The 23,614-nt window shown below is 41.7% G+C and overlaps 1 protein-coding gene across 5 annotated transcripts in view; it reads right to left on the minus strand.

Moving 5' to 3' along the window:
• Nucleotides 1-3,568, minus strand: part of ANKRD29 (ankyrin repeat domain 29) — a 49,760-nt gene extending 46,192 nt beyond the window's left edge. For 4 of the 5 annotated variants that reach the window (XM_053664176.1, XM_053664175.1, XM_053664171.1 and 1 more), the window contains exon 1: nt 3,062-3,158. In XM_053664176.1, the coding sequence (XP_053520151.1) occupies nt 3,062-3,136 (75 nt within the window). In that variant the 5' untranslated portion in view covers nt 3,137-3,158. Of the gene's footprint in view, nt 1-3,061; nt 3,159-3,303 lie in introns of those variants that run through there. The other variant, XM_053664174.1, reaches the window with a different exon arrangement.
• Nucleotides 3,569-23,614: the final 20,046 nt, after the last annotated feature.

Below are 23,614 nucleotides of genomic sequence, written 5' to 3' on the forward strand. Positions count from 1 at the left end.
TGGAAAAGGTTTTTCTCCGCCTGCTCAGTAAATCTCCACAATAGTCCTGCTTACTCTCTGCCTTCTCGGCTCAGTTAGCCCCTCTACTCCCAAGCTTCTCAGCACTTTCTACTATCACTTTAAAACTTTCTTTTATTGATATGACTTACACACTAAAAAATTCATCCTTTTATAGTGATTCAACAGTTTTTAGTGTGTTCTCCAGGTTTTACAACTATCACCATACTCTTCCAAAAACATCTTTATCACCCCAAAGAAAAACCTTGTGCTTATTAACAACCACTCCCCATTTTCCCTTCTCCCCAGCCCCTTACAACCACTAAATCTACTTGCTGTCTCTATGGATTTCCTTATCCTGAACATGTCATATAAATAGAATCATACAGTATGTGGCCTTTTTGTGTCTAGTTTCTTTCACTTAACATGTTTTCAAGCTTCTTCCATGTTGTTGTATGTCAGTACTTCAGCCTTTTTATGGGTGAATGATGATTCCATTGTATGGACATGTCATCTTATACACTAAAAGCTTATGTCTTCTCCCCACCAAATTCATATGTGGAAGTCCTAAACCCCAATGTGATAGTACTATAAGGTGGCGCCTTGGAAAGGTAATTCAGTGTAGATCGGGCCATGAGTAGAGCCCCCACGGTAGGGTTATTGCACTTAAAAGGAAAAGACACTAGAGCTTCCTCTCCCCCATCTGAGGATGTAGCAAGAAGGTGGTCGTCTGCACGCCGGGAAGAAGGCTCTGGCACACACTGAATCTGCCAGCAGCTTGATCTTGGACTTCCCAGCCTCCAGCACTGTGAGATACAAAATTCCTGTTCTTTCGAGGTGCCCAGTTTATAGTATTTTGTTACTGCAGACCAACCCAACTAATATATAACACATTTTATCATCAGTTGATGGACATTTGGGTTGTTTCCACTTGGAAACTATTATAAATAATATTGCTATGAACATGTGTATAAGTTTTTGTGTGAACATATGCTTTCATTTCTCTTCAGTATATATCTAGGACTGAAATAGCTGGGCCATACGATAACTCTTATGTTTAACTTTTTGAAGAATGACCAGATATGGCTGTATCATTTTACTTGCTGTTAGGCAAAGTAAAATGAGAGTTCTAATTTCTCCACATCTTTGCCAACACTTGTCATTGTCTGTCTTGGTGATTGCAGTCACCCTAGTGGATGTGAATTGTTCTCACTCTGGTTTTGATTAGCATTTCCCTGATGACTAATAATGTCAAGCATATTTTCAGGGCCTTATTGACCATTTGTAGATCTTCTTGGGAAAAATGTGTATTCATATCCTTTGCCCATTTTAAAACTGGGTTGTCTTTTTTACTGTTGAGATGCCTATCGTCATTTAAAGATGCACAAGTCTACCATTTTAAAGCAAAAAAACCATTGTCCAAGTCTGGATCCTGCTACAGCCACTATTTCTTGCATATTTTTTTTAAAAGAATTCTCTATACTAATGGTTTCCACCCACTCTCTTTTTTTTAGGTAGTATGTTTATTAAATAATTATTTAACAATTTATATAAATTAATGCATTTGTGATTATTTGAAATATAATTTTATATTCATAGCCCTTACCTTTTTTTACTTATGATGTGATATTTGTGAAAGTTAAACCAGGGAAAGAAGTATATCTAATCAGAGATCCACCCACTCTCTTTTCAAGCTTTTGCAATCTGGCTCCTAAACCCCACACTTCACCAAAAGTGCTCTCACCAAGATCACCAGGGGCTGTTTTGTTACTAACTTCAATGGACACTTCTCAATTCTTAGTTTGTTTGATTTCTCTGTGGTATTTAACTCCGAGTCTCTCTCCATGGTTATTCAAAAACTAGAGATTCTTGGCTGAAATGATGGCACATGCTTCTGTATGTTGTCATACATCTCTGGCAGCTGCTCAGTTTTCTTAATGGGCTTCTCTTATTCTGCTCATCCTTAAGTCTTGATATTCAAGATTTTGTCCTCAATCCTCTTATTTTCCACCTTTACACACCTTTACTGGGTCATCATGTTCACTGCCACAGGTTCAGTTCCCACCTAATACTGCTCACTCCTAAGTCTCATCTCTCTCCCTGGCCTAGACTACCTTCCCCAGTTCCCAGTCTATTCAAATCTCTTCTTGGACTTCCATTAATCCTTAAACTTTACATGTCCCAACCTGAACGTTTTCTCTTCACCTCTCTGGCTTTCCCTAACTCTGTGAATAATAGCGATTACTGAATTCCATAGATTTAAATATTTTAAAGTCACTCATTTTGTCCACATCTTTCCATCTTCCCCACCTGTGTTCTAGTCCAGTACCATTTAACAAGATGAGTCTAACATCCTCCTATTTGGTCTCCCAGCTCCACTCTCCAAACTGTAGCCAGAGATCTGTCCAACATGTAAATCTCACCATGTCATTCCTCTGTTGACATGAGCTACAGCAGGAGATGGGATTACAGAGGCTTTGGAGCCAGACACGCTAGAGTTTAAATTTTAACACCATTCACTTACTGGTTGCAACACTGTTGGAGGAGCTAATCAACTTACTGTTTTCGTTTTCTTGTCAAAAAAAAAAAAAAAAAAGGAGAGAGAGAGAGAGCGCAAGCGAGCCCGCCAGGAAAGTACAATCCATGGGTCTTTTGCGGATTCAGAAGATGACACCCCTGCATCAGAGTTGGGCACATTCTTACTGCTCGGAACATTTTAATTTTTATTTTTATTAAAACCTTTCCATAGAGGGAAATGAGCTGACCTCACTTTCCTCCTAAAATGTGGGGATGTAATGGAATGACTTCAATAAAGTTTTTCAAGATTCTTTTGGACCCTGAAGCCTGTGCTGGTGCTCAGCTTCAGCATCCAAGAAAAGTGCTCTGGTGAGGAGGAGGCAGGTGTGCGGCGGGCATTCCGCAAGGAGGTCACGGAATCCGGAATCCGTGCCGCAGCCTCACCCTCTGAGCTGGGCTGCGAGAAAGCGCAGACGAGGACGTCCCCGCCCCGCCTGTAACCCGGGGGACAGTCCCCGCTGCCCGCGTTCCCCGCGGTCCGGCTCACCTGACCTGCCGCCGTAAGTACCGAAAGCCTTTCTAGCAAAGTGCACACAACCAAACCACAAGCCACGAGAGCCATTCCAGTCCGGTCGCTTCCTCCAGTCTCCAGCCGGCACCCAGGTGGCGCCAACCCCCCCTCCGCTCCCCCGCCCCCCCGCGGGGTCTCGGGCGACCTCTGAGTGCGGACTCCGCCGCCACCAGACCGTCGCCCGCCCCGGCACTCACTTCCGGAGCCGCGGCGCTTACCTTGAAGGACATCTTGCACGTGTCCGCGGCCGCCCCTGCGGGACCGGCGCGCTTCCGGCTCGGGGCGCCCACCCCAACGCTCCCGCCCGGCTTCCACGGGGTTCCGCAGAGAAGCTGCTTCCGCCGCACCGCACCCCACCCAGACCCGCCGCTGCAGACAGGGCGGGGCGCGGAGGGTGGGGAGGGGAATAGAAGGGGCGTGACGTGGGGGGGCGGGGGTGCGCGCGCGCGCCCGCCCTCCGCGTGCCCACCTCACTCTCCAAACGCCGCGCGCCCTTTGCGCTCTCCGCACACACAAGTTCACACACACGCATGCGCACCACTGCACACTCATGCCCTCATACCCACACTCCTCTCAATCCACACTCTCCTTCACACTCCAAACTGTACACACCACGCCATGCGTGCACATTCTACACACACAATGCTATCCACACACCTGCACTCCTGACACACTCTCGTACACCACCCCACACCCATATTCCCGTTACACACACACTTGCTGACACAGTCACTCCCACACTCACTCCAAACTCCACACACCGTAGGATCTCCAGTCCCCCGCCCCCCCACTGCCCGTCCCCCGCAGGTTCACACAGAATACTCCCACACTCACACCTCCCGCCCCCCCACCCCCACTGCCTGTCTTCCAAAGAGCATGGTCTGCATTAGATGACTCTCAGACTTCATTACAGCGTGAACAGGATGAGGATGAAGATGTCAATGAAACTTGCGACAAAAATTCACCCATCATCCCACCACCCTTTTAAATAGCTGCTTTCATTTTATTTCTTTCTTTCTAGTTGTCCTTCTCTTTCCTGTCCTTTTCTAAGGATCCATTAGGTTTTTCCCCCTCTTGGGGAACCATGCAGGAAAGAAGCCTTTTTGGTTGAACCAGTAGTAAGCAGCATCTTTCTTTCTGAAGGTGAGGGACAAATCTGAAATACACTCAGAGCCCTCCTTTTCATCATACCTGTCGCTTCCTTCTTTTGGCCTTGTGCTGCACCCCTGGAGCTCTGTACTCGGGGGAGTGAGTACACAACAAGCACACACTGCTTGTTGCCTGCCCAGGGTTGGTTTGCCGGAAGTAAAAAAAGCTGGAGAGTCATATATTTTTTTTAATGAAAAAATAAAGTGTTTTTAATGTATAAAGGACAATAATGGCCTTTCTAGAAAATCCAAATCTAAAGTAAAAGTGGATGTCTCACACCCTTGCACTATAGGAATCTACTTATTTGCCCCCTCACCATGTTCGCACCTCCTTCCCTCTTCTCAGTTGAATTTGTAATGAATATTTAATTTAGAAGTTAAAAACTACCACTAGAAACAAAAGTTAATAATGACAGCAAAAATACTGTTTATAGAAAAATTGTATTACTTTGTGTTTAAAATAAAAGCTTCTAAAATTTGATGGAAATTTCAGGGTTTTCTAATTTTATTTCTTAAAGATTTTTTTAAAATATACTTTATTGATTATGCTATTACAGTTGCCCCATTTCCCCCCTTCACACCCATTCACCCTACACACTCCCTCCCACCCACATTCCCCCCACTTTGGTTCCTGTCCATGTGTCATACTTATAAGTTCTTTAGCTTCTACATTTCCCACACTATTCTTACCCTCCCCCTGTCTATTTTCTACCTACCATCTATACTACTTATTCTCTGTACCTTTCCCCCCTCTCTGCTCTTCCCACTCCCCTGTTGCTAACCCTCCATGTGATCTTCATTTCTGTGGTTCTGTTCCTGTTCTAGTTGTTTGCTTAGTTTGCTTTTGATTTTGTTTTAGATGTGGTTGTTAATGATTGTGAGTTTGCTGTCATTTTACTGTACATGTTTTTTATCTTCTTTTTCTTAGATAAGTCCCTTTAACATTTCATATAATAGGGGCTTGGTGATGATGTACTCCTTTGACTTGACTTTATCTGAGAAGCACTTTATCTGCCTTTCCATTCTAAATGAAAGCTTTGCTGGATAGAGCAATCTTGGCTGTAGGTCCTTGCCTTTCATGACTTGGAATACTTCTTTCCAGCCCCTTCTTGCCTGTAAGGTCTCTTTTGAGAAATCAGCTGACAGTCTGACAAGTCTGATGGGCACTCCTTTGTAGGTAACTCTTTCATTTTGTTTTGCTACTTTTAAGATTCTCTCCTTATCTTTAATTTTTTTTAATTTTTATTTTTTTGACTATGCTGTTACAGTTGTTCTATTCCCCCCTTCATTCCCCTCCACCCTACCCTCCCATCCCCACCATTACCCCCCTTTAGTTTATGACCATGTGTCTCAAGTCCTTCAGATTCTATATTTCCCATGCTATTCTTGCCCCCCCATCTATTTTCTATCTACTGTCTATGCTACTTATTTTCTGTACCTTCTCTCCCCATCTCCTCCTCCCACTCCCCTATTGCTAACCCTCCTTGAGATCTTCATTTCTATGTTTCCACTCCTGATCTAGCTGTCCTTTTAGTTTGCTTTCGTTTTAGGTGTGGTTGTTAATAACTGTGAGTTTGTTGTCCTTTCACTGTTCATGTTTCTTTAACTTCTTTTTCTTAGATAAGTCCCTTTAACATTTCATATAATAAGGGCTTGGTGATGATGAACTCCTTGAATTTGATCTTATCTGAGAAGCACCTTATCTGTCCTTCCATTCTAAATGAAAGTTTTGCTGGATAGAGCAATCTTGGTTGTAGGTCTTTGGATTTCATGACTTGGAATACCTCTTTCCAGCCCCTTCTTGCCTGTAAGGTCTCTTTTGAGAAATCTGCTGACAGTCTGATGGGGACTCCTTTGTAGGTGACTGTCCCCTTAGCTCTTGCTGCTTCTAGGATTCTCTCCTTCATTTTAATCTTGGCTCATGTAATGATGATGTGCCTTGGTGTGTTCCTTCTTGGGTCCAACTTCTTTGGTACTCTCTGAGCTTCCTGGATTTCCTGGAAGTCTATTTCCTTTGCCAGATTGGGGAATTTTTCCTTTATTATTTGTGCAAATAAGTTTTCCACTGGTGGCTGTGCCTTTCCCCTTTCTGGTACCCCTATAATTCGGATATTGGAGCGTTTAAAGATGTCCTGGAGGTTCCTAAGACTCTCCTCATTTCTTTGAATTCTTGCTTCCTGACTCTTTTCTGTTTGGCCATTATTTGCTTTCTTCTGGTCCAATCCATTAATTTGAGTCCCAGTTTCCTTTTCATCGCTATTGGTTTCCTGTGCATTTCCATTCATTTCAATTAGTTTCGCCTTCATATGTTTGTCTAATTTGTGGCTATAATCAACCAGTTCTGTGAGGATCCTGATGACCAGAGTTTTAAACTGTGCGTCTGAGAGTTTTGCTATTTCTTCATCGCTTAGGTCTATGGGCTCAGGGACTAGAGAACTTGCAACATTTTTGGTCTGTTCTGGCCCTTTAAGTGTGAGAAGCGGCACCTTGGACTCCCAGGTCGCTGGGTTGTGACGCTGTCTGTGGGGGCGTGGTCAGAGCGGGGAAATGGCGGCACCCTCTACTGCCGCTAGCCGCAGGGACCCCGGACCCGGTCCAACCGCCCACTCCCTTGCCTGTCCGCTCGCGCACAAATAGGCGACCACAGTCAACACGCAGCACCGCTTCCCCGCTGTCTCCTCCGCGGTCGCTCGCCTGGTCACTCGCTCGGTCGCTCACTAGGTCCAACCCTGCGCCTGGATTCCCCGTCTGGATTCCGCGTCTGGATTCCGCATCTGGATTCCGCGCCTGAGCCTGTCTGAGCCCGTCTGACCGAGTCCTCCTGTGCAACCCCGCTCCACCAGCCACTGGTTTCGCCCCTTACCGGTCAGGCTGAAGAATTTGTTGTTAACGGACTTCCGAAAAGTTCAATTTTCCGTGTTCTGGCTGTGTTTTCTGTTGCTAATATTTAGTTGTCCCTAAACTTGGTTGTGTGAGAAGGCACGGCACATCCACCTATACCTCCATCTTGGCAGAAGTCTCCTTATCTTTAATTTTGAATAATGTAATTATGATGTGTCTTGGTGTGTGCTTCCTTGGGTCCAACTTCTTTGGGACTCTCTAAGCTTCCTGGACTTCCTGGAAGTCTATTTCCTTAGCCAGATTGCGGAAGTTCTCCTTTATTATTTGTTCAAATAACCTTTCCACTTGTTGCTCTTTCTCCTCTCCTTCTGGTACCCCTATAATTCAGATATTGGAATGTTTAAAGATGTCCTGCAGGTTTCTAACCCTCTCCTCAATTTTTTGAATTCTTGTTTCTTCATTCTTTCTGATTGGATGTTTCTTTCTTTTATCTGGTCCATTCCATTGATTTGAGTCCCAGTTTCCTTCTGATCATTATTGGTCCCCTATACATTTTCCTTTATTTCACTTAGTGTAGCCTTCATTTTTTCATCTAATTTGCGACCAAATTAAATCAATTCTGTGAGCATCCTGATTACCAGTGTTTTGAACTGTGCATCTGATAAGTTGGCTATCTCTGTCACTTAGTCGTATTTGTTTTGGAGCTTTGATCTGTTCTTTGGTTTGGGCCTTTTTTTTTTTGTCTTGTCACTCCTGTTTTGTGTGAGGGGGCAGTGCCTTCGGTGTTTACCAGGGCGGGGCAACCCAGTTGCTGGATTATGACGCTATATGTGGGGAGGGGTCCAATGGGGAATAATTGCCCTTGCCCCGCTCTCTGCCGGATTTCAGTAACTTCCCCTGCTTTCTGCAAGCAAAATGGGCCTTCTGGTGCTGATTCCCGTGTGGGTGGGTTTGTGTACATTCTAGGACCCTGTGGGTCTCTCCAACGAACTCTCCTGTAAGGCTGGGAGTTTCTCCTACTGCCTCAACTTCCACAGGTGTTTTCCATCGGTGTTTTGAGGCTTTACTTCCCTGAGCTGGGCCCCTGGGTTTCATGATCTGTCTTGCTCCCCAGTTTTGCCTGGTTCATCTGTGTGCAAATGTGGGACAGCCCAGTCCGCCAGTCACCTTGCACGACATACCCCTCCACATCCGCCACCTCACTGGGTCCGCCCGCTGCCGCCTTGCTGAGAGCCCTCTCTGTCCTGGCTCCCTGACTCTGCCCCTCCTACCGGTCTGGATGGATATGTCTACCTTAACTCCTTGGTTGTCAGACTTCCATACAGTTCAGTTTTCTCTTAGTACTGGTTGTTGTTTTGTTATTAAATTGTTGTTCTTATTTTGATTGTGCGAGGAGGTTGTGCCTCTCCCTATGCCTCCATCTTAGCCGGAAGTCTTAAATGTAAACAAAAATTTCAATTTTTAAATCAAGAAAGGCTCAAAACCCCCTTTTTTGCCTTGTATCAATAGAAGAGACAGTTCTAAAGTTGCCACAGAACATTATTAGACAAGATCAAGCATTGGAGGTTTTGCTTTAATAGGTTTTTTTGAAAGAGAGAGATATTGATTTGTTGTTTCATTTATTTTTGCATTCACTAGTTGATTCTTGTATATGCCCAGACCTGGGATCAAACCCACAACCTTGCATATTGGGACAATGCTCTAACCAACTGATCTACCCTGCCAGAACCTGCTTTAGTAGTTTTGATAAACAAAAAGAAGCAAGGAAAACCATTAACATTTGAGTGTTATCTATGTACCAGCTGCTTTCCTTATAAAAATGCTATAAGGTAGGAATTATGCCCATTCCATAGATTAAAAAAATACTAAGGTTCTGAGGAATGAAATGAAGTCATTTGCTAATGAGTGATGAGCTAGACCTTTAATTAAGTCTGTCTGGCTTCAAAACTCACTCCTTTTCCACTACTACACTTGCTGCTCCAAGTTGTTCTTGGAACTGTGTCTCTGGCCAGGCTGCTAATGGGATTCTTGTCAAAGTCACAGGAAAGAATGCACCTGTACACCACTCCACACACCTGGTTAAGCTCGTCTTCATTTAAAAAAAAAAAAAAAAGCTTCTCAAAGGAACAAAACCCTCATGATCACAGCCGGGCAACTCCTATAGTGACCCACTCCTAAACTTAACAGTGGCCCATCAGGCCTAACACAAGTTCCATTCCTGTAGTCCCACCCTCCTCATCCAAATAATTTCTCACTACCCCAACAGTGTCCCCATCCTTGACAGAAGATCCTCCTTGTTACCACCATCCCTCCCATCCTATGACTCTTCTTTCTCTCCTCTTCTGCCTGCACTACACCAAATCCTGACCCACCTGAACTTATTCAGCTCAGGTCTCCTTCCCCAGCCTGCCCCTCAGCCACCCCCCTCCCTGCTTAGGGAGCCCTGCCATAATTCCACTCTGCACATCATCCCTTAGCCCTTCATTTCAGAAGGCCTGGTATTGCTCTCAAATTCACTTCTTTGACTCAGCAGAGTTTAAATTCTTCAAAGCCAGACCCTGTGTCTTATGTCTTTTATTTTCATTAGGGGTTAGTTTATGACAGGAGATGGTAGGTGGTTATAACATATTAAATGCTGATTTTGAAGGGTTTGTGTTTTTCATATTGAGTGGATCAGAAGGCCCACCACTCCTCTCCAAGGATATCTGTAGCTCAAATGTGTAGACATCTGTGTTCATCTCAAATGAGGCAGTATTCATTACCACCTTGTGTTCACACTAGCAGAGACTAGAATGTGTTTGACCCTGATTTTATACTGTCCCCATTTATGCTCCAACAGGACTGGCTAGACAGAACTGTAAAGTAGGTCAGGCTAGTCTACTGAGCCCTCTCCCTCCTCCTTTTGTCATCAGGCACTTACACCCCAACTACTCTGGACAACCCAGGTAACTACCTTCCCTGTCTCCTCCCTGCCTGCATCTCCTTTGGAATTTACAGTAGACAAGGCTTCATGCAGTGGGGAGTAGAGCAGACACAGCGCTGAATGATCTGCCTCGACATCCACCGCCCTTTCCCTTTCCATATCAGAACACCAATTTTGCTCAGGCATCTTCCATCCTCCACCTGGAGATGTGCTTCAGGGAGCTTCGCCCCTTTTCTGTCCGAAGCTCTCTGATCTCAGCTGGTAATAGTTTCTGGATTTGGTGTGAACGTGTACCAAATTTTGACCTTCGAGACAAGAGTGAGGTTGTGCTGGAGGCTTTGAGAAAGATTTTCTTACTTCTAAGAGAGATTCCCAGGAAATGGGCTATTTTGGAGGGTCAGGGACACTGTCCTATAAGGATCTGATGCTCTCTCTGCTCTGCTATCTTGCTAGGTTTGTTCCCGCATGTTTGTCGAGTAAATGTCAGAATGAAGTTTTCTGTTTAGGATCTTCTGATCTTAGGGTTATAGAAAATATCCCTGAGGATAAATGAATTGCTGACAGTGTGCTAAGAGGAGGGACTGGAGCACTGTATCCATATGGTACCCCTAGATTTTGCCTATTACCTCTCGTAGGCAAAATCTCTGCCTTTGTTATCTAGTCAGATATTCTTAAGGTGGAAGTTTTAGCCTAGTTGAATTAATTTTTTTCAGATGATAAACTCAGAATATAAAAAGAACCCCCCAAAAAGAAGATAACCTGTAATGCAACTTCTCAGAGTTATCAACTGCTAAACAAACCTTTGATCTTGTTCAAGCATATAGTAACATATTGGAATCCTTTGTATTCTGCTTTTTTACTAAACATGATAATGTGAGCATTTTCCTCTGGCTTTAAAAATTCTTTAAAACCCCTGCTTTTAATGGCTGTATTTAAAATTGGGTATACTACACTATAACTTATTTAACCTTTCTCCTATTATAAGATCTAGGTTGTTTTAAATTTTGCTATTAAAAATAATGCTGGAGTAATTATTTCATAACCAAACTTTATCCACATTTTCTTATTATTTTCTTAGGATAAATTTCTAGAATTCTAGAACCAAAACATATAAACACCGTGAAGCTGCTAATTTATATTTAAAATTACTTTTCTGAAATGCTATGCCAATTTTATAGCTCTATTCAACCTGCTTAAGTTATTATTTGTGACTTTTATGAATGCTTCCAATGATACTGTGTTGGCAGACCATACATGCACTAGGCTTTCTATTATCCACTTGTTTATTCATACCCCTGCCAGGCATTCTTTTAACGTCTTAAATAAATGCCCAGCCCTACTTCCTTCTCCTCCTTTCTACAGTATGAATGTCGAAAACAAGCTCTGCTAAATGGCTTGCACCCTAAACTTTGCATCAGAACCTGCTTCCCAGGGACTCTGGTCTGCAACAATTGTTTTCTAGCAAGTCGACAAATATCCTAAGTTTAGGCTTCACTGTGTACTAGGTGCACATATTTGATGTTTCTTTCAGAGAAACAACTACTAGATTTTAAATGTTCAAATAAAATAAATTTTATACTCCAGAGTATACCACAAGAGGCTTTAATGAGATCCTCAAAATAATTTAGAAATCTTAATTTCCTTTAATAACAGAAGTGTAAGTCCTACATAGTACACTCTGAGAGGACCAAGGTCTCATAAAACCTAGGAAGGTAATAATCATGTGCTGTAAGCCTCCAAGTCTTGGGTGAAACCCTGCTGTTGGCCTTGGCACTTCCTCTATTCTGAACACAGAGCATGGCCCAGCAGCTATAGACAGTGGCAAGCCTGGTGAGCAGGCCCATTCACAAAACTTCTCATAGTTGGCTTTGTGAACTTTATGTTCAAGAGCCCCAGCGAAGGAAGAGAAGAACTACTCCAAGACACAAGTACATTACTTTTTGTCCTCACATAGCCAGGTGGGAGGTACCTAAGACCATGATATTTGACTAGGCTGGTGTGATGCAGAGCAGACCAAGAAAAACTAGAACAATGTCATCAACAGCAACAAGAATACCCACTGCAAAAAAATAAGAAAACAAAAACCAACCTGCCAAAAAAGCAAGAGTGATTTTTGATCATCCTTAATTGTTACTGTTAGTAGAACCACAATTAGAGCTCACTAGCTTATTTTATTTGACATGGAAACTAGGACAAGGGAGAATAAGCCCAAAGAATTGTGAAATATTACCAAGCATGTTTCAAGAGCATTATATATAAATGGTTAATATCCATCAAATAAGTCCATCCACATTTGTATCCCCAGAACCTTTCATAGTTTCTAGTACATAATAAGCCGTATTGATGAATTGTTAAGAGCAAGAGCTTGGATCTCTTACTAACTTCCTAATCTTGGAAAAGTCATTGGGTTGGATTGTAAGAAACGGCCAGTTTTTTAGGTCAAAATCATATGAACTTGTCATTGGAACAGATCAAAATTAAGCAAATATTAGCAATTTTACATGATTCAAACTAATATTTAATCTTCCTAAACTTTGCTCTCCTAATCTGTAAAGTGAACATAATATAATCTTCCTCACTGAGTTGTTGTGACTAAATTAACTTAATGCATATAAAGCATATAACATTGTGCTTGCCACAAGCAATTGCCCATTAAATACCAGCTTTCATTATTATTATCACTGCTGTTATTATGTTCAAAATGTTAATTGAATGAATTAGTGAATGCATAAATATAAAAGTTCATAATTAATGCCATTGTTTAACCTATTGATGGGAGAAAATATTTACAAATCATATATCTGATAAAGAGCAAATATTCAAAATATATAAGGAACTCATATAACTAAAAAAAAAAACAAATAATCTGATGAAAAATGAGCAGGAGGACTAAATAGACATTTTCCAAAGAAGACATACAGATGGCCAACAGATACATGAAGAGAGGCTCAACATAGCTCATCATGAGGGAAACAACATCATGAAATCAAAACGACAATGAGATATCACCTCACACCTGTTAGAATGGCTATTTGTTAACAAGACAAGAAATAAAAACTGTTGAGGAGAAAAGGGAACCCTTGTGCACTCTTGGGGGAAATATAAATTTGTGCAGTCACGATGAAAATCAGTATAGATGATTCTCAAAAAATTAAAAATAAAACTACTACCATATGATCCAGCAATTCCACTTCTGGGTGTTTATCTGAAGAGAGTGAAGACACTAATTTGAAAAGTAGTATGCGGCCCTATAATTATTGAAGCATTCTTTACAATAGCCAAGGCATGGAAACAAACTACATGTTCATTGATGGGTGGTGAATGGATAAAGAGCATGTGGTATATACGGACATTTAAAGAAATATTATTCATCCATAAAAAAGATGAAATCTTGCCATTTGAAATGACATGGATAGCATTTTAGGGCATTATGCCAAGTGAAATAAGACAGGAAAAGAAAAGTATGGTACACTTTCACTTATTTGTGAAATCTAAAAAACAAAACAAAATTTTCAAAAAAAAAACCAAACTCATCAATACAGACAAAAGATTGGTGGCTGCCTGAGGTGGAGGGCAGGAGATGGGCAAAATGGGAGCCAAAGGCACACATTTCCAGTTTTAAAATGAGTAAGGCCTGGGGCTGTAACACACAGCACGGAGACTATATTTAATAATACGGTAGTGTATATCTGAAAGTAGCTAAGGAGAATAGAGTTTATCAAGTTCTCATCAGATGAAACAAATTGTAACCATGCATGGTGATGACTTTTAACTGGACTTATCGCGGTGATGATTTTGCAATACATACAAACATCAAATCATTGCATTATATACCTGAAACTAATGCAATGTTATGTTATTTCTCATAAAAATTAATTCCATTATTACTCTGATGAAAATAAGTTTTAAAATTTTGAACCTGGTATTAAAGGGTGATATAGAAGCTATTGATATGCTGTATCTACCTTGCATGGTCTCTTAGTTGCAATTAGTGTGTTGTAAATACCGCTGTTGATTCAATTGTTTCCTCTGACACCTAAATCTATTCCTTAAAAGAGTCCTCCCTTGACAATATATTCTTCTTTATCATGTCTTCTGAAAAGAATGTTCTTTAGAAACGAATTTGCTAAAATTTTTCTATTGTTCATTGCTGAGTTGATTACAGATGTGTGTATGCTCTGCTTGCTTATGGAAGAGCTCTGTCTCTTCTTCTAGATAGGACATTCCACTGTGGTCCCCAGGTGGAGTACCTTAGCCCGTGAGTCATGTTTGTGGCTTGGCTTTGTATAAAGATTCCACAGTACCCCCTTTCCCCAGGGAGCAGGAGGACCACACTGACACTGAGGAACTTCACATAATGGCTCAACTTTCCCCCAAGTAGCCAATAGCTATCCAGACCTCCTTCATTCTTTGCCTCATTACTTTGCAAGTAATTTTGCTTTTATTAACCATCATAGCAATTTGACAAAATGTTAGCTTCCCTTCATTTTGTGTTCTGTGTCAGTGATGCTCTCTTGGGGGCCAGTTGCCTTTGGCACTGCTCCACCAAATGCTTTACAGTATAAAACTTGCCATGATGAACTCTGGGCAATACATGGCGGGATTTCTGGGAGACTCATCTTCCATCCAGTGGTCTAATCAACTTGGTAGAAATGGCAGGAGTCTTCATCTACCAACCAAATGTCTAGATTTGGCATGAAGTATTTTTCACTAGGATGTTTAGTATTATTGTGTAACTCTCTCAGCTCCCTCAGCTGCTAACATTTGTTTAAAGAGAGTTGGATTAGTAATTGGAAAGCACCCTATCACTAATCTGGCCCTTGGGCATAAAAGCATTTGTTATGGATGGGCCCAGGAGAGGTGCACTCTAACTGAAGCTGCTTTTAGCATTCCACTGAGACTCTGCAATACCCATGCAAGAGCATTACCTTTGAATGTCCTGAGGATCTTGGATGCTGACCAGCTGACATTTCAGTCCTCACATGTTATTATCAAGTTGCTAAACCCATAAGGAGCAAACATGTAGCAGACACACAAAGACTTAGTTCTAAATGATTTGTGAAGTTGACACTTGTTTTGCTAATCTTTACTGACCCAAAATCATTTTAAAGAAGCCAAAAAAGCTGTGTTTAGTCCTTCGGGAAAATAGACCAGAAGACTCTCATGTTATGGAAATTCTCTCACGGCCTTACACGGGAACAGGAGTGAGCTTCAAATTTAATTTTGTTTGTGGAGAAAACAATTCCCGCCTTCCACAGTTAAAAATGCAGAATATAACATTTTTGTTAGCATTTGACTTTTGGGGCCCTTATTTGGCATTATATTGCAATGTGCCAAACTGTATCCTAAAAACTGCAAATATCAAGTGTGGGAAGAGTCTCATTCTTCCAGCAAGGGTTCCTTGGTGGGCTTCTTACAGCTCAGAGGAAGGATGAGAGCAAGGGTTACGGGAACTTCAGGGAGACTGAACATCAGACCATGAGCCACATGGAGTCAGATACCATGTTTGCATCATTCTCTTTGCAGCCCCAATGCTAAGTCCTGCCCCTTGCACATAATAGGTACTTACTGAGTGTTTTTAAATGAATGAATGAATTCTCACAGATAATCTGAGGACCCATGAGCTTCTCAGATATGGGGCCAAAGCTTCCGATGCTTTTTTCTCTACTGTGATTTGGAGTCTATGTGTGGTTCTTATGGAGGAGTCTAAGGCATGTAGCTTGTAAGGGAGGCCCTTGGGCAGGCAAGGATAAAGAATGTCATTCTGTTTTTGCTTGAGGGCTAGAGCCTTGTAGGACAGCTGTCATGGCTTCAATGAGTAAAGCCTTCCCACCCCTCACTCAAAAGACCTCTCATTACCTTCCAACATGGGGCTGGAAGGTGCCTGAGGAACCAGAATGTTATTGTTAAAGAGCCATGACCCCATTTTTGTGCATATCTGTGTGTATTTTAATTTTACCAATACCTCGTGTGTATATACGTATGTGGTGTGTGTAGAGGGGTGAAGCTCTGGAATTTTGAAGTTAAACAGGAGGCTTTATGCTTATACAAAATGTCCTCACTCTCCATAACCCCTGAAGTGCAACTCAAATCAAGCGAGGTCACAGCCTTTCATAGGTCACTGCTGGCTTTGATGACTTTTATACAGGTGTAGGAATGCCAGTTCCCCCAGAAAGTGGAATGGCGCTGAAGAAGGAACCATGAACAAGTGGAAGAGTATGGGGGAGAAATCCAAGTAACTTCTTCGGGAAGAGAAATGTCAGCAGAAGCTCCCAGAAGAGCCACAATCAAACATGGTTTCTAGAAAAAACAGTTCTTATAGCATCTGTCTTCAGTCTGGTTACCAGGATTGTGACACCATGGGGGTGTGCCAATCCTAGGATGAGTCTAACGCCTTGAGTAACTTCATCAGGCTCGCCGTGGGGGGATCCAGAGAACTCCTGAGGGAACTGAAGAAGCCTGGAGGCTGGTCCAATGTTCTGGGGGCCTCACAGCAGACAGGGGGCAATGTGCAAGGCAGACTAGCTGACCTGAGGGTCTTAGGTCAGTGGAAGCTTCCATATGACTCCTGACAGGCCTTCCAAGATGACGGGGTTCTGGCAAGGTAAAATGTGGGCAGCAGGTGCAGTATGCAGAAATGTGATTACTAAGAACTGATGTTTAAAGGCAAGAGCAAAGAAAGCTTCCAGGTTCTGAAAACTCAGAATCCTAGGCAGGAGCCTGGACAGAAATTCAGATACAGTGGGTCAAGGCCTCTTCCCAGAACTCAGCATAAAACTGACAAGGTAGCCTAATTGGAAGCATACTATATGTGACTATTGCATTAGAACTTTTATAACCATGACTTCATTCAAATATCATGTAATGGGTACAATTTTTCAGAGGAAGAAACCGAGATTTAAAGAGGTTAAAAAACTGACTCAAAGTCACAGAAAGTAGTCAGTGAAGGAACTGGAAGTTAACTACTCTCATAGTGGAAGCTTAGTCAGGGAGGGGACCAGGGGCTAGGTGAAGGGCAAACAATAGTGAGCTCCAACAGAGGTCAGTCCAGCCCTGAAGCAGACATGTTTCCTTATGTCATTTCACCTTCAGAGTGTCCTTGGCCTCATTTTTTTCCAAGGTGAGAGATCCAAAACATAGAAACTTAAGTAGCTTGTCTAAAATCACACAGGAAGTGGGCAATAATCCAATTAATGGGACTGAGGTACATGCCAGAGCAAAACCAGTGGCAAGACTTCCCTGAGGCTGATTCACCACAGGGAAGGAAGAATGTAATACCTACTGTATGTTCAGGTCTATTTAACCTGAAATCTGAGTTAGCAAAGGCCCTCTAGGATAGAGAGCAATTTTGAAGATACACAACCTCAGGGAGTCTGACTTCCTGTACTGAGTGTAAGGAGTGGCTTCACCTGCTATAACCCAACGATGTATTTATTATTCATAACAAATGAGTCATGGATTTACTCCTTACATTGAGTTGAACACTTTACACTCATCTCTCTGCTCAAAGGCAGCTAAATCAGTAGGGGCTCTTATGGAGTAAGTGAAAGCTAATTTTAACTTTAGCATACGTGTCATTTCTTTTGAGCTCTCTAAACTTGGCTATAATTTATTACTCATACCAAGCCAAGGGAATTAGGCAGGTTATTTCATGCCCTGATAAAAATGGTTGCAAAACTCTGACTTCTCAAAGTTGTACGTAAAGTTAAATGAGTGGTAAAGGTTTAATATAATATTATAGCATCGTAGGATTAGAAACTATGCATAAACTAACAATCAATCTACCAACATGTATTTTTTCATCCTTAGCCATAGATATTGGTTTTAGAGAGTGAGGAAGGAAAAAAGAGAGAAGAGGGGAGAGAGAGAGAAAAAAACATTGAAGTGACAGACCCTGAGGACTGAGCTTGCAACCTAGCTATGTGCCCTGACTGGGACTCAAACCCATGACCTTTTAGTGTTTTGGAAGACACTCCAACCACTGAGCCACACTGGCCAGGGCTATCAACGTGTTTTTTGACTGCCCACTCTGGGTCCCAAGCTGTCTTAGACCTGAGGCTGGAGGGTCATTTGGAGAGGTCAGTTAGAGACTAGTGTTTCTTTGACTATCTGTAAAGAAAAAAACATTTAAAAAGTCCAATCAATTGCTGGCCAATATGTTTTAAATGTAGAATAAAATTGGGTTACAAGAAAAATGACATAGTTAGCGATTTTCAACCAGTGCTGCACCAGGCACGCTGGTGCACTGCAAAATTTTTTAAAACATGCGATACCTGCCTGTTTAGTTAGGGGCACTGACCTCTTGTCCCTTAGACTGTCAAAAAAAAAAAAAAAAAGACTGACACTGGCCAATACAACAATAGCCGTTCAGTGTGAATGAATCAAGATTACCCATATTTCCTTTCAGATTGGGAAAGAATATACTTTTTGCTACAGAATTTTAGTAATTGGTTTATATGTGCCATGAAATAAAAAAGGTTGAAGATCACTGACATACTTTTATGTCTGTATACACCATACAACTTTACATAAAATATAAAACTGCTAGAAAAAGTTTACAAACACTCACAGTTTTTGTACTTTTCTCTTTGCAGTGACAGTTCGTGGACTGTCTCTTGTCCACAGACCACGTGTCGAGTAGCACTGATGTAAACCAGCTATGACCATTTTGAAACCATCTCAATAACTGAAAAACTAGCTTTCTCAGCTTTTTCTTTCAATCTTTAATTTTTTGATTTATCATATTACTGGAATTTCCAATGCTTGATGAAATTATTAAAGGAAGTCTTTGATTCAAGGTAAACCACATTTTTCTCCAACTAAGAGATAAAGGAGAAATGCTTCCTTCAACATCAACCTATAAAAGGCACATGGAGGATGAAGGAAGGAAATAATAAACTACAAACCCAAACTGAGGGGAAAAAATGAGGGCAAGCTACGTTGAAAGAGAGGCTCACAAATGGTCAAAAACCTACTTTCAGAGAAAAACTATGGCTTACAAAAGAGCTACAAATGGATTATCTGGTTGTGTGGAATTCACATAGATACAGAATTAAGAAATCTATTTTTATAGGATTGTACTTTCTGGCATGGTTCTCGACGCTGTGGCATATTCACAAGAACTTTTTTTTACTTGGGATAAAGTTAACAGAGCATTTTGGCAAGAGTAAAAAACAGGGCATGAAACTCATGAGATCAAATTTTTCTTTTCCCTAGATACTTGCCTAGGAGCAAAAGCCAGGAAAAAGAGAGAGAGAAGAGAGAGAAACTTAATTTGTCTTAAAGATATAAACTACATAGAAAAAAATTCTAAATGTGAAAGTCAATTCTAAAATCTCAATTTCCCAGAAGTTTCTAGAAGTAAAAATAACTTCTTCACCCTAATAAGAAATAATATTCTACAATATATTTCACTTCAAATCTAACTCAAGGCATTTAAGAATGGAACCTGCAAATAGTAGGTGGTACATATCAATTCATATCCATGAATAAGAAGAGACAAAGTTCTGAGTGTTGTGGCTGTCTGCTGTGCATAATAAACCACCTCTAAAACCAGTGGCTTCAAACAACACTCTATTTGCTCATGATTCAGCAATCTGGGCTTGGATCATCAGGGTCATTCCCTTGGGGTCTCTCACACAGGTGCCTTCATCTGATGGCTTGAAAGGGGCTGTAGTGACCAAGCTGGCTTTACTTATGTGCCTCGCATGGTCTTACATATTCCAGGACCCCTTTCTCTAGCAGGGTAGTCAGATTTCCTTACAGCACGGGGTCTAGGTTCCAAGAGGGAGAATTCCAAGATGACAAGTGTTCATGAAATTTCTCTTTGCATCACACTTGCCAATGTCTCATTTGCCAAAGCAAGTCACATGACGAAGCTGAGACTTGATGTGGGAAGGAACTTCATGAGAGCAGGAATTCTCAGAGGCATGCTTCATTGGAGGCTACCAAAGTAATAGTCCATCATAAACTAAAATTCTTTTAAATACAAATATTTTTAAATTAAATAAATACAGATTCAGAATTAGGTTACTTGGAAAATTTACCTGAATGTTCTTGAGCTTTGTAAGATGGCACCAGTATCTGGGATTTTTTAAATGCTGTGGGGCTGTAAAAAACACCTTTGAGTAGACCAAACGAGTCAACTGATCAGTCCACAAGTATTTGCTGAGCACCTATTAAGTCATTATCACTATGCAGAGTGGCGTTGAAGACACATTTTCTTGTATTCAGGATGCCCGTAATGGAGTCAGAGAACACAAACAAAGCAAGATAGAAAGAAGCTAGGGAAATTTCTGCACAAATGGAATGGGGGAATTGAGACAAGAAAATTAAACAAAGGCCAAACAGTTTGAGCAATTTATAGGTAGTTGGTGAATCACAAAACCTTATCTCCCTTCTCCAAGGACACTTGAGAGTGAATGGTTTATACCTCTCCTTCCTAACCAAAGAACACAAAGCTTGAACCTCCCTGGTCTGGGAAATAGAGAATAGAGACCCAATTAAGGCCATTTATACCAGCTAAAACCAAGGACAGATGAAGTCAGGGGAACAAATAACAAAAACCTCGTTAAAAGCCAGACAGACTCAAGATAAAAGTAACACTATAGCAGACCAAAGAATATTCCCCAAATCCTCCTATGTGCTCGAGTTGACACATCGGCATATTAAATATGCACCTGGAAAGCTAATGAATATTCTGCTGAAACCCTCCCCTAGGTTTCTTACCTGAAGAAAAAGATAAAAAGCCTTCAGGACAAAGACACAGCACAGGCTTGCACTAGAGCACGCCCATGCTCCGTCTTGGGGATGAACTTTTTATCTCCTCCTAAACTCTAAGGCTCTCAAGGAGCCTTGCAGGCAGAAAAGCAGTAGGGAGTGGCAGCAGCATCTTGAGCCCGGCTTACCCTCTGATCTTGCCTCCAGGGCCCTTTTTCTCGGACTTCCCAGGTGAGCTAACAGCAGCCCACCTTAGCTTACCCCTTTCCTGTAACTTTTCTAGACAGCCAAAGCAGCCCTGCCAAGGCTCTCTCTTGTTACTTCTTTTACCCTAAGTCCTTCTTTGTTTCACTGTTCCCAGGCTTGATAAACATATTCTCAAAATCACCTGGACTCATGTTGTGAAATCTTTCCTACGTGAAGTCAAGAATCCACACACTAGAGGCTGGCCTGAGACAGACCCGCTCCAGGCTGGTGCCTGTCTGGTAACACAAATAGTAAAAATAACATTGGAAATGAAATAAGGCAGAATATAACTAAGTGCTACATTGTCCCATACAGAATACAAGTAGTAAAAAATTTCATACTTTTAGTTATACATTGTTCCGATGAGGCTTTCAACACATAGAGACATGGTCTAAGAGTCGGAATAATCTGTTATAATCCAAGTCTGAGCACGTAGACTTGGTGTCCTTGTCCTTTCAGAAGGCAGGTGCCTTGCAAGTCAGTTTTGCAGCATCTGCCTGGTGCTCTTTGTCTTTAGCAATCTACAGTCTGTCCATGGCACTGCATTCAACTGCAGTGGGAGGGGTGACAGCTGAACAGTTACGCTGAATGATGGGGAATGTGATGGCATTTGGAACAGCAAAGAGCAAGGAAGAAATAACACTAATTCAACACCTATTCATGTTCCGGACACTCTGGTAGAGCCTGGGGATAAGAAGTAAATTAAACTGGGAGCCCGTCCTAGAAGCACTCACAGGAGAACAAGTAGGCGGATCTAAATCCAAGTAGGGGCATGGCTAGTGTGCTGTATGTGCGCTGCAACAGGCGTGGCTAACTCTGAGCAAAGGGAAGTTCTGGGCAGGGATAGGGCAAGCCTGCCAAATAAGGTGATGCCCAAGGTAAATTTTGAAGACTTAATTGGGGTTATAGAGGTTGCTGAGGTGGTGAAGGGTATTCCTGACCGCAAGATATAACCATGTGCCAAGTCATGGTAGAGACACGCTGAGGTATGGAAAATTGTTTGAAAAGGCTGGAGATGAGGGTACAATATAGGCCAATGTAGGAGACAGGGCATAAAGGAAGGCTAGAGACTGCTAATAAACCACTCTACTGAGGAGTTCTTACGTGATAAACATTACATGATGTTAAGCAGAGTGAAAATGTAATAACATTTACATTTTAGTAATAGCTCTGCCTGGTAGAGCTTCCTGCAATGATGAAAATGTTTTATAATCTCTGTTTAATGTGACAACCATTAGCCGAATGTGGCTGTTGAACACTTGAAATACAGCTGGTGTGACTAAGGGACAAAATGTTTGATTTTTAGATTTAAATTTAGATAGCCACATGTGGCTCCTGGCTACCATGTCAGATAGCTCAGCTCTAGAAAATCCTCCTGGCGGCAGTGTGGAGGGTAGATTAGACAAGGGCAAGATTGTAACAATTCAGGTGTAAAATAATGTGACCTTAAATTAAGGCTGGTGCCATGGAAATGGAGTTGAGGTGACTAACTGGAGAACTGAAGAAATAAAGTAGACAGAATTTAGTGGCTTGACATGAGGGAGCAGCCCTGATCATGAGAAGAAGATGGGTACTCGGAGTAGGGACAAATAAGTTCACTTCAGAGGGTGAGCTCAAATCTGCAGGCTGTGGAGCAGTAGAGCTTGGACCACCATGGGAGGCAGTAGGAAGTTGCGGCAACACCGGGATATGACGTGTAGTGGTGGGCAGATTGTAAGTGAGAGACACTGAGGCAGAGAGAGCAGCTGGGAAGTTGATCTTCACATGGTTGACGGTGCTCTGAACCAAGGTGGAGATGGCAGGAGGGTAGATAAATGGCTGAGTCAGTCTCATTTAAATGGAAAAAACAGTTGATGAGAAATTCATGTTTTCTAGTCTGATAGAAAAAAAGGAAAGGGTAAGGGGATTAATGATTGTTAAGCACCTGTCAATTAGGTGTATGCTACTTTCATAGAAATCTCATCTCTGGGATACTGGATGGGTTGGTGTTGTCACTGGTGGAAATGGATTGCCCAAGGAGGGGGCAGAGTTGCTCGAGTTCCACTGCATATATTTTGAATATGAGTTATATCCTAAGTGGAAGATCTACTTTTTTCTTTGAGAAAGGGAATTGAGGGTGTCAGTGGGATTTCAAAAAAATAATACCTATTTGCATAGTTTTTTTGACTAATGAATAGTTTTAAAAGATTTCTTTAATAATGGGTAGTTTCAAGGTACTAATATAATATTATTTTATTTGCTGGGCCACACAAATGGCAATAGCTAAAAGAACTTTGTCCTTCAAAGTCAATAGGAAAATACTTTAAAGAATGCTGAGCACAAAAAAGTGCAAAGAGCAGGCCAAAAGTTGAACCAAACAGATGTTTAATGTTATTACTCAAGATAAATCCAAGTAAACCCAGTTCAATATTCCAAAATAACTTATTTTATTTTTAAATTATATTTTATTAGGCTACTACAGTTGTCCCAATTTTTCCCCCTTGGCCTCTCTCCACCCAGGAATCCCACTCCCTCATGCAATCCCCACACCACTGTTCTTGTGTATGGGTCACATGTATAAGTTCCTTGGCTACTCAATTTCCTAATCTGTACTTTACATCCCCATGGCTATTCTGTAACTACCTATTTGTACTTCTTAATATCCTCACCTCT

The sequence above is a fragment of the Artibeus jamaicensis genome, unplaced genomic scaffold, assembly GCF_021234435.1.
Source record: "Artibeus jamaicensis isolate MK-2021 breed Jamaican fruit bat unplaced genomic scaffold, CSHL_Jam_final contig_354, whole genome shotgun sequence".
Taxonomy (NCBI): Eukaryota; Metazoa; Chordata; class Mammalia; order Chiroptera; family Phyllostomidae; genus Artibeus; species Artibeus jamaicensis.